The sequence below is a fragment of the Henckelia pumila genome, chromosome 4, assembly GCF_033568475.1.
Source record: "Henckelia pumila isolate YLH828 chromosome 4, ASM3356847v2, whole genome shotgun sequence".
NCBI lineage: Eukaryota > Viridiplantae > Streptophyta > Magnoliopsida > Lamiales > Gesneriaceae > Henckelia > Henckelia pumila.
In genome coordinates this window covers 29873132-29885427 of record NC_133123.1, presented here as the reverse complement: position 1 = coordinate 29885427, position 12296 = coordinate 29873132, and the positions used below count along the sequence as shown (strand labels likewise).

Here is a 12296-nt window from a genome sequence, read left to right as displayed (position 1 = left end):
CTTTACTTGTAGGCCATTTTTATGGCGGACAAAGGAATCTCTTTTTTGGATATTCCGGGTCGCATTTCTTTCTCAATGCCCTGCGGCGGAGGCGCATTTCATCCATCAGTACCACTGCCCTAAATACTTTTATTTGTTTACTTACCTTTAATCCTCCTCCTTTCAATCATATATCTTTCAATTTTCGATAGTTTTTGTTAGAATATTTTCAAAAATTTATTTAATATTTTCAGAAATTTCATAACCGATAACGAATAATGATCATCAGTATGAAAATTACGAGCATCGACCTGGATGTGTCCCATAAATACAGAAGGGACACGAAAGGTGTGTTGTTTGATGAAGAGTTACAACTGTCCGGAGTCCTTTTTTAATGTCTATATACATATGTTGCATCATCAGATTCAATGACAGTCTTTTTCGGTTTTTGTTTTGTTCAATAACAAAACATTTTGTCAATTGTATGCTAAGAGATATTTTCATATCATAAAGGAAACATCTATTAAAAAATAGCTTATAAACGTGACTTGGAGTTCAATCAAAATTCTTTATAATTTTCAAAATTAATCAACTGTTTTCGTCACCCGATTCGATTGGTTAATTTTTATAACTCGAATATTATTGTATTTGAAAAGATAGATGACCATTTTATTGAACATGTTTTCAGCATTCAATGAGGGAGATTAAAAAAATAATAATAACAATAAGGAAATTTTGTGCTAGCTAGTTGTAAAATACCCGATCCGATGTCCACCCTTACATGGCTACATGTATGATGAGAGCTAGTTGCCAATAAAGAAGCCACGTTTAGTTTTGTCGTGAAATATGCAAAAGTGGCATGCTATCCTCTTTTAGATTAAATTTTTAGACAATGCGCCTACCAACAGAAACTAACTGGTGAAAAGGGTTGCTGATGAGGCCGGTTGCTGATGAAGTTGAGGGCACGAGACCATTTGGTCTTATGTTCGATTTTTGCTGAGTGTGGTTAGTTATTTTAATTTATTTAAATAGATTTAGATATTTTTTTGTAATTTCTCTCATCGAAATAAACATGTCTCGAGTTCATGTTCAAAGTCCTGTCAGTTATGCGAGCGCGCAGTTATATTATATCTTTATAATCTAGGTCTAGATGATTATACTTATGTTTAAGAAGAGGAGCGCCTATCAATGTATATTGGACAAACAGTTATATTATATCTTTATAATCTAGAACTAAATTATTATACTTACGTTAAAGAAGAGGAGCACCAATCAATGTATATTTGACAAATATTTATATTATATCTTTATAAATAGAATTAGATGATTATACTTATCTTTTACTATTTATTAAGGGTGGGCATACTAGAATAACTAATTGGTGTCTTGGTCTGTTTTTTAAAATATCTAAACTACCATCACCCCACCTCCCATCACCCCCACTTCTTTGCATTTTTACGTTCCTTATTTCCCACCCAAATCTCAAACGCATTCATTCCTCTTTCTTTTATATTATACACATTGTGTGTGCTTATTTGTTATTGTTAAAGAAGAAGAGCGTCTAACAATACACATTAGCACAACTGTACAAGCAGCGAAGAGCTCAGTTCCAAGATTGAGTACGGTTCGAGCCTTGTCAATAAAAAAGTAGGGATCTCAATTATCTCCAAAAATATTTGAATCATGTTCAAAATTATCGTATTTAGGTAACACTTTTGAAAAAAATTTCAAGCAAATATTTTAATCAATATTTCGCAAACGATTGAGACTAAAATAATTTACTAGTAGTCGAAGCATTCATGCTTTACCTATTTAGTGAAAGTTACATATCATGATTTATATATGAATAATATTTTATAATGAAATATTCAATTTAATCATGATAATTTACAAAATGAACAAAACATGAAGTAAAATATCACATGATTAAAGTTTGTGGAAGAGAAGAAATTTTGATAGTGGGGTAAGATCATGCGCTTGTGTTTCTTTACCTTTTTTTGCTCAATGACTCGTATAAACAATAAAGAACAGTGTTTGAGAGTTGTGTTTGTGAATTTAAATTGGTGTACTAAGATGTACCAAAACAGCTTATAAATGCATTTATAGAATAGTCTAGATTAATATAATATAACTATATATTAAATTAATATTTTTCAGCATTTCAATACTTTTATTTATTTTTAAATAACTTGCGGATATATTCGAATATTTTGAGCTCATCTCGAATCGAATTGAAGCCAAATACATTAGAAATTTGAATCAAACTTAAATATACTTACTCACGCTCGAATTCAAGACTTCAAATTTTTGGTAACATTCGCCTTAATTCGATCCGTTTAAATACTCTATCCGTCCGAAAAATAAGAACAAATAACTCATCCACTTCAAGTGGACATGAGTTACTTTTCGATCCTCAATCCTCATGATCGCCTTGAACAAGTTCCACAGCAACACAACACAACTTTTAAAAGCCAATCTCACATCCGCTAATGGTGGCTTTTAGGCATGCCTCTATCGAAATGACCAAGCACATATGCTTCTCTCGTCTCGTCTCGTCACACACACACACACACAAAGCTGCCCTTTGGAGAATATTCATAATCACTAATGGAAGAACCATATGATTTTAAGTTACAACAATGGTAAAATACGCCGCGGAAAGGACCCGCAAAAGCAACGGATCAGGTTTTTGCAGCAAGAATAATCATCATTAATCTTATCAACACTTTGTCTTGTCTTTAGCACTAATCCACGTATGGCATATTCCACTCGTACTTTACAAACATTACAAACAGGAAGTGTAATTTCGTAGAGCAATTCTACTCTGCTAGAACGATCCTTTTACAAAAAAAAATAAAAAATGCCATTTCTATGATTAAACCAGCAGTCATTGAAACAACTGGTTTGGAAAAATACAAAATATTCAGAAATTTTCCAGGGGAAAAAAAAAACCAAAAAGAAAAGAAAGGTCATCTCAAAGAAGAATACATCCTCATTCGAGCCATCTGATTGCTTGCTTCACAGAATCCCTACCAAGCACATCTTTATATCAAAATTAATGGGTCCATCCCCGTTGAAATTAAACCGAACATATATATATATTTAATCGTTTTAGATGGTATATAAACTATCTTGTACAAAGAATGTGCTTCACAGTACGATTCCATCATCATTCTTAGCTTCAGGCAACCACATAACAACTGCACAAAATAGCAACTACGTGGAACAAAAATGTAGGATAAATTAATGCCTAAAACCTTTTCTTTGAAAGTTACAACTTGCGATGAACGATCAGAAAGGCTCGAATTTCTTCGGTCGAGTTGAAGTGGAGTTCTTCACATGCCAAAATTGCACATCTGAAGGAATTCCATTTCATTATCGACGTACTTTGTCCAGAGATGTTTGTAATGGTTCATGGCGATGTCCAGCCAAGGCTTCATGTCTCCACTGAAATGGATCACCGCAGCTTTGTTAATTTCATCCATACTGATACTCGGATTGATCCCAAGACCCAGGACGTGCCATGCCTTGTCGAACGATTTGGTAGTAGAGTAAAAAGTAAGCAGCCCCACAGGTAATGTTCCCAATTTCCATAATGTACGGTCATCATTCTGATTATTCATCAATCAATAAAAAAAAATATATCAGCAGGTGTGTTTGAAAACTGAACAATACATAGCTTCCTCACAATTTTTTGAAAAAACATGGTTTAAAAAAAACTACATATACAGCTTACCAAATTTTGCCAATAACGGTATTCATCGGTGCATTTCTCTCGACGCCAAGCATCTAGATCAAACATGTTCATGCCAAATGCCCAGGCACAAGCCCTGGGATTAAACTTCTCCTTGATCAGAGGATGGGAAAAGTTTAAATATTCAGAAAACCGACGGAATGAACCAAAGCATGTCTCAACCGCACCATTCACCTTTCCACCCATATCAATTTTCCATAGAGCAGTCAAATCCTTCTGAACTACGACATCGTCATCTAGAAACAGAATCTTGTGCAGCTTTGGATACATTTCCGGCATGTAGAACCGTAAATGATTGAGCATGGATAAATACTTTGGGTTTCTATACTTCATGTTGCTCATATCTTTAGTTGTATTCTCTGCCCTGGTTTCGAAGTAAAACTTCTGCAGATTTGTGGATTCAAGTTGTCTGAGCACTGGTGCATATGAGGGCGTCAAGAACTTGAAAGTGTCCACTGCATTGATCTCAATATGTGCCCCACCTTGAATCGGTCTCATCTTAAACCAAACCTTTGTTGCAGCAAAATTCATCCTATCGGTAACAATATGAAAAACATGTTTCCATGGCTCATCTGCATTCTTAACAACAGAGTTAACCACCACAGAGATTGCAATAACATTATCCGAAAATATGGCGTAATGGTATAAACTCGGGTCTTCAAACTCAGGCTTGGGCTCTTCATCCTTGTACTTCTCAGGATGTGAAATTCTCTCCTCCACAAGTCGCATGGCAAGACAGTGCAAACTCTTGGGAGTTGATTTTGCAGAAACCAAGCTGGTAAAAGCCCCATTTTTCTTGGCCTTCACCAGCAACTCCTTGACAGCAAATATTGTATCTTTCAATTTCTGAATTTTTAACTGATTATCATACGATTCCTTTGATTCAACAATCATTAACCTAGCTATCTTAACTCTATCTTTAACCTCCTTCTCAAATTGCCTCAAAATATCCTCATCAATTGGTCCATTGGATTCATACAACGCCGTGACATACTTCGGATTCAATTGAAGTTCTGAAAAATTATTAGCTAAGTCATCAAACATCTTGAGCTGCTTAGATATCTCAAGTTTTAATTTCCTAGCGTAAGCGGCGTATGCATTCACCAAGGCAACATGATTATTTGCCTGATTTTTTATCAAATCCAGCCTCGTCTTCAGTGGATCAGACTGCCATGCTAGAAAAGTTCGTTTTACATACGCATTTCCCGTTGTCTCCATAATCTGTTTATCGAAGAAAACATATACTTTCAGGTACATTTTCCCAAAGACAAAAATAAATACTATGTTTGGCATTTGGATTTTTTGTAGTACAAACACTTGAGAATAAAACGAGACTTTATTTAATTCTAAATAAAAACAAAGAGAAAATGTAAGCAAGATGTTTATTAGTTTAAGAATCTAGTTCGTTCCCGAAGGTACATTAACTGAAAAGAAATTGGATCTAGATTTCCGGTGTAGACAATCATATTACTGGTAATTTTTGTTGATGATAAAGGGATTGGTACCAATGAAAACATTTCTTCTTTATTCCATTTCGACAATCTTCAACATTATTAACCAAAGCACGGTACTGATTTTTTTTTAAACTAGAACTTCCATATATCATATTAACCATCAAAAGAGGCATCAGCTTTTACAACAGAACGTAAAAAAAATGAGATTGCATCCTCCCACACAAAATTATGCCCAACACTGAGAGCATGTAGAGCAAATATGCATTTTTTAAGTCACAGAAAACTAGTGAAGTCTCTGGTGATCCTAAACACAGCTAAAGACGCATCATTTTATGATTGCAAGGGGAGAATATTCCAAATTCATCGGGTAGAAAATACATAGTTGTATTCAATACTACTCACCAAGCAAACTACATTAACATATTTGCCATATTTTTCTAATGTACAAATTAAATAGTCAATCCCTGAACTATGCATAAATAATGATTATCAAGAAAAACAAACCTCAAATCGTCCCAATTCGTAAGAACAAATCCACATTCTCGAAAATACTATCATAAATTTCAAAGTAAACTGACACAGGTAAAACCAAAGAGATGATAATCAACCACACCCCATTTAACTAGAACAAACGCACCGTTTTCTAGTCAACATCAATTGAACCATGCAGAAGGTAAACCAATCACGAAAATGCAACAGAATGAACAAATGTAGACACAGCTAGAAATAAAATGCACTCAGTGCGAACTGAAAGCTAGCACTTACGGCTTCGTTGTGCGAGGGATGCGATGTGAACAGCACGGAGAGAGTGGCGAGGAACAGGAGCGTAAACATGGCGGAAACAAAGATCCGGTAGCTGAAAAAGCTTCGAATCCCGGATCCACCGCCAGATCCAACCCGACCACCGCGGACCACAACCGCCATCACGATCGTCCAACCACAAATCAATCAATCCTCTCTTTGTTCGAATGGATGATACAAAACTTAGTATAATGTTAGGGCTAAAGAAAAATGAGAGGTTCTCTCTGTGTGTGTGAGGGAGTATGTGAACAAAATGGAATTGAGATCTAACAGTGTGAAGAAGAAAATGCAGAAAGAACACGGAGACCAATAGCCGGTTCGACCCGACCCGCATCGACGTCGGTGGGTTTTTTTAAAAAAAATAATTTATTAATTTGATATTTTTATTTCTTCTGAATTGAGTTACAAGGCCAGAAGTTTTGCTGATTTTTATTTAAACCCCAATTTATCTCTCTTTTTCTCTTTTTATTTTTCGAGAAAATTATGATGTACCCACAGTGTATCTTGTTTTCAAAAATAGTCCTCGCTCAATGAATTAATGAGATACAAATAATATAAGTTATTTTGAAAAAATGCACCTTTTAAAAAAGTTCTCCTTTTGGTCATCTAAACATTTGTGCATCGTATTGACACATGTCAGTGTAAATGTTTGTTTTATTGTAGGGTAACTTTTTGGGCTACTTGATTATCTTATTTTAAACATAACAAGTGTAAAGAACCAAAATCATGTAGGATTGTATTTAGATGGATGGATTTGAAATCATGGATTTCGATTATAGTTTTATTATTTATGATAAAAAAATTCATACGTATCAATTATTTACATATTAGTAATATAAAGTACGTAGAAAGAATTAATTTCAAATAATATCGTTATTGAGTGGATTTGAACTTCATATATCCTAAAATTAACATGAAATATCACACACATATGCAAGAAATATATTTGAATTTTATGTATGATATTGTTTCTCTAAACAACAAAAATAAATTTGAATAGATTAATTGAAATCCATCCAAATACAACCTAAAAGAATGACAGTGGCATACACTCTAATTTGTGCAATATATATATATATATATATATATATATATATATATATATATATATATATATTTCATTTTTTGAATAGAATTACGTTAATCTGATTATAGAAAAAAGTGCAAATTTGGTTATATATGTTTGTCACTTTGCGATTTTGGTACTCTATGTTTTCATATTTCAGTTTTAGTCATGCATGTTCTGATTTTTGTCAATTTCGGTCCTTTTTATTCGAAAATACTTACATGGCATTGTACACGTCAGCTCCACATCAGCATTGAATTGGTGTCACGTCAGCGCCATGTCGAAAAAAGGACTAAAATTGCCAAAAAAAAAAATAAAGATAACGGACTAAAACTGAAATCTGAAAATATAAAGGACTAAAATCGCAAAATGACAAACATAAAGGACCAAAATAGCAATTTTCCCCCGATTATATATTACTCTTATCTTCTTCACAAACTAGTAGAACATGAATAGAAAAATTGAGTGCAAATAACATTAGCCACGTAAAAATTAATCTTTTCAGTATTTCACATTATCTATAATTTTAGATTGATAACAAAACTTACACGATTTAGTATATATGAAGTATGAGATTCAACATCGTCATATATAATCTCATTTAACATTAGCCTTTTCTCATGATGCCAAAAACGGTAGGAGATAATGGTAGACTGCAGGTTCCCGGCCATTTCCAGAATTTATACAACGATCATTATTTAAGATACAAAACTTTATAATATATAGATAGATATATATATTTATCATGACCATATAGTAAGCAAGTGCTACACCCCCCCCAATATAATGAAAAAGAAAAAGAAATCCAAAGCTGGGAAGCGAAAAAAGAAGAAATTAAAAATACAAGAAATTGGAAGGGATATATGATGATTTCATTTTCATGGGTCAAATCCATCGAAAGAGGTGTTCATATTCTGCATGTGAAGGATGATCTGACGAAGCTCGGAAGCCTCTTGTTTGAGCTGAGAATTCTCCTGCACCACTCGATCATGGCGGTCCGAGCAATGATTGAGTGTATCGACCAGCTGGCTATTCTCGTTCCTCAACCAGACAACCTGCGACCACAGCTCGTCCAGGTGCTTCTGTTTCCGCATACGCGACCTGCGAGCCGACTCTCTGTTGGAGATCATCCTTCTCTGTTTCCTCTCGTTGATTATGCTCTGATCCTCCGCTTCGTCCGAAGTCGAGTTGCTGCTGAAACAACAAGTCGCTTGCAGGGGGCTCATGAGTTCTTGGATTAATAAGTTGTCGTTCCGATACGCCGGGTTCATGAAGTAGGCGGCGGCTGGCCGCGGGTTCATTCCGGCGAGGGGCGGAATTAACTCATCGGAGTACGGGAGTACTTGATGAGGGATCAATAGAGGGTACCCCGCGCGGAGCTCTGAGAATTCGCTGTAGGTTTGCATTGCTTTGGATTTAGTGGAGGAGGAGAATTGCTGGAGGTTGAAGATGAAGTGAATTAAGCTTGGTTGGTTGAGTACTTGTGAATTTATAGTATGGAGAAAATGATGAAAATGGAGAAACTTTTTGCCCCATGTTTCATCCAGATCCAATACCTACGCCTCTTATGCACAGGATAATCCAAAATAATAATTTGGGAAAATTGATTTTTTGGTTCTGTGCATTTGACACTTTGCGATTTCAATTTTTTATATTTTCAGATTTCAATTTTAGTCCGCTATCTTTATTTTTTTGACAATTTTAGTCATTTTTCCGACGTGGCGCTGACGTGGCACCAATTCAGTGTTGACGTGGATCTGATGTGTACAATGTCACGTAAGCATTTTCGAGTAAAAGGACCGAAATTGCAAAAAATCGGAACATACAGGACTAAAACTGAAATATGAAAATATAGAGGACCAAAATCGCAAAGTGACAAACATAAATGACCAAATTTGCAGTTATAAGTCCATAATATTTTATTAGAGGGAAAAAAAAACATTTGCATTCTCTTTTATGATTAATATTAAAATTTAACAACACAAAAAACCAAATTTCCAAACGAACAACAAAACCTAAAAAAAAAAAAAAAAACCAAACATCATAATTTATGATGAGGGATCTACGCAACGCTGGTGAGCTCACCTGTGACAGTAGTGGAATGCCATTCATACAAATTTTTTTATATATTTTTGCAATAACCTCCTAAATTAGTACGGACTACTCCTAAAAGGATTTTTAAAAAAATTAAATATTATACGGAATTAATATTTTCCAGTAGTGAAGATTTTTCAACCAAGTTAAAAACTTTTTTTTCCAGCATTGACTGATCTAGCGAAGACAAGTGAAATTGAAGTCAATCTCAAACAATTTCAACATAGACACTTGAATAAAGTTAAAATCACTAGGCTTAGAAAGGTCATTATAAGATATTCCAACAACACCATTTTTGTTTTTTTTTTCTTTCGGTTATGTTATATTGTTAATTCGCAATTTTTAATTAGTCAATTAATTTGAACTTTTTTTCAATCCAAATAATTTTTCATTTGAGGGTTAATATATATAATGACAGAAAATAATTATGTGTCATCAAAATTTACTATTATAATATTGATCATCGCTGATATTTCTGATGTCCCGTTAGCACTCCGATGAAAAACGATTAAAGTTTTAAAATACAATTTAATAAACTAATATAATATAAATTGACTAATAACAAGACAAAAGTTGGAAAAAATATATAAATTACATAACAAAAATTCGAATATAATACAATTTGATAGTTGATTTTCATTTGGTCGCTAGGAAAACATTATTTTAAGTCATTTATTATTGTTGAATGTTCATATAAGATCATATTATTTAATTGTTGTTGTGGATAATCTTTTCAGAAAGGTAAAGATGCTTACATCATAGATAATAATTTGTAAAGTTGTAACGGGGAATAATAATTGAAATAGGGAATGTTTAATTGAAGAAAAAAAAAGCCTGGGTAAGAAAATGGTACGGGGTGAAAAGTCAATCAAATAATAATTAATGGCCAGTGTTTTCATAATCGAATCAGTGATTGAACCGATTTACTTAAAAAAATGGTTCAATCGGTCGGACCGTTTTAATCGGACGATCGAACCGGAAAACCGTTTATATAATTTAATATAATAAATAATATATTTTAAAATTTTAAAAAGTCAAAAATTATATAAATAGACATAAAATATATATTTAACATAGTTTAAAAGCTAAATAAATATGAAAATATATTTAAAATATCAATTATAGTTATAAATTATTTAAATAATAAATTATTTATTTTTTAAAAAACCAATAATTATTTTAAAAAAATTTAAATGAAGTAGAAATTTCAAATAATAATGTATTTATATATAAAAATATTAAATCTAAGGTTTAAAAATAAAAAAATTTAAATTTTTCAAAATAAAAAAATTCAAAAAACCGGTCCAACCGGTTTAATCGATTTTTCGGTTTTTGGGGTCGGATCGGACCGGTCCGGCGACCGGTTCCCTGTCGAACTGATCTAACCGGCCGGTCCGATCCGATTCCAAAAACAGTGACCAAAACAATAGTTTCTTCGATATATCTATCCATGCATTTTTTTTAAGAAGATATCTATCTATATCGAGAGGTTTGATCCTACCTCATGGGTGATATAGAGGTTCGATCATACCCCCATGGGATAGGTAGCACTCACTAATTGGTTCAAATTATGTGAACCCCACTCAATTATATGAGGTCCACATGTATGAACCAATAAAATGTTTCCACCTAGCCCATAGGGTAATACCCATGGGCTAGGGTCGAATTTTTCCTATCGAGATATATATTAAACTTGAATCATGAATTTTAATGGTTCGTCAATGTAATATCAAATTAAATTTATATTTATAACATTCTACTTTTACTAAATTAACTAAGAATAGTATACTATATTGTACCGAAAATCGTTTACCGTATATCGTATCAAAAATTATGGTATAAGAAAATGTTTACCGATACCGTACCGAAACTCTCGGTATATCGAAATTTTTGGTACATACAAATAGCATACCAATCATACATAAATTTTACGGTATACCAAAATTTCAGTGCGGTATCGGTATATACCGTTTATACCGAAATAAAACCTTATATTTTTATAAATTTATTATTTATAAATATTATATATTTTAAAATTCTTTATATCGTTTCGGTATTTCTGTATACCGGTATATACCAAAAATTTTAAATTTCATATCGTTATCGTACCGAAAAATTCGGTATTCATACCGTTACCGTACCGTACCAAAATTTTCGGTATACCTAAAATTCTATAAATTCGGTATTTTTCGGTACGGTAACTTCAACATACCGAATATTCGGTATTTTTTTCCACCCCTAAAACTAACATAATTATTAACAAAAAAGATGGTTAAATCTAGGAAGCTTAAAAAAAGAAAAATAAAAAAACTTCTTCTCCCAATAATATAACAGTAAAACCAATTGTATAAGTTTTAAAAACCATTTTCTAAAAAACAAAAATTTCATAACATATATATGCATATTCCATATCAGTGTTTTTAAAATATTCACACACTTATCTCATTTTTCAACGATTTTAAACCTGATTTTTTTTTAAAAATGATATTTTATAAGCCTAGTGACTTTTTTCAAAATGTTATCTACTATTCTACTTTTTCAGATTTTTGCAAATTGTCATATGTTCGTTTTATGTCATTCTATTATTGGAAATCATAGAGCTATTAGTGCGACTTTATTATGCATGATAGAAAGGGATGTTTTACATAGATTATTTATTTAAAAAATATATATATACGTATATAATTGAAAGACAAGTTAACGATAGTTCCAATCCATTCTCCCAAAGGGTGATTATATTTAATTAGTGTTTAATTGATGGTAGACGTATAATGGGCAAGCTGTTAATTAATTATAAAGATGGATAAGTACAATGAATGTGATTTAATAATATTATTAATGATTCTAATCTAATAATATAAACAATGGAAGGTTGTGTTATGAGACCTAATTTCGTTAATGCATACGTTTTAATAATTAATTGCTAGGAAATTTTTAATACACAACGAGTACTTATCCGTGCTTTCAAGTTTCATGATTGTTTCCTTTCGTGTTTAGAATAATTAAGCAACAGACTTTTTTTTTTTTTTTCAAAAGGCAAATATAATTTAATTTAACATAAACGTTTGCGCATATATTTATATTTTATCGATATACGATGTATGAAAAGTGTACGTGGGTAACTCACTTGTTGACACATCATAAAAAG

At 32.5% G+C, this 12296-nt stretch overlaps 2 protein-coding genes across 2 annotated transcripts; one reads left to right on the top strand and one right to left on the bottom strand.

Moving 5' to 3' along the window:
- Positions 1–3080: 3080 nt before the first annotated feature.
- LOC140861481 (probable galacturonosyltransferase 9) lies at positions 3081–6246 on the bottom strand. Its single transcript, XM_073264505.1, has 3 exons — positions 5953–6246; positions 3716–4954; positions 3081–3590 (listed from the first exon to the last, which is right to left on the bottom strand). Exons 1-3 carry the CDS (start codon positions 6109–6111, stop codon positions 3315–3317), a joined length of 1674 nt encoding a protein of 557 aa, XP_073120606.1. The 5' UTR covers positions 6112–6246; the 3' UTR covers positions 3081–3314.
- Positions 6247–7675: 1429 nt separating this feature from the next.
- On the top strand, positions 7676–8437 carry LOC140861482 (uncharacterized). Its single transcript, XM_073264506.1, has one exon. It carries the CDS (start codon positions 7918–7920, stop codon positions 8293–8295), a length of 378 nt encoding a protein of 125 aa, XP_073120607.1. The 5' UTR covers positions 7676–7917; the 3' UTR covers positions 8296–8437.
- The last annotated feature ends 3859 nt before the right edge of the window (positions 8438–12296 follow it).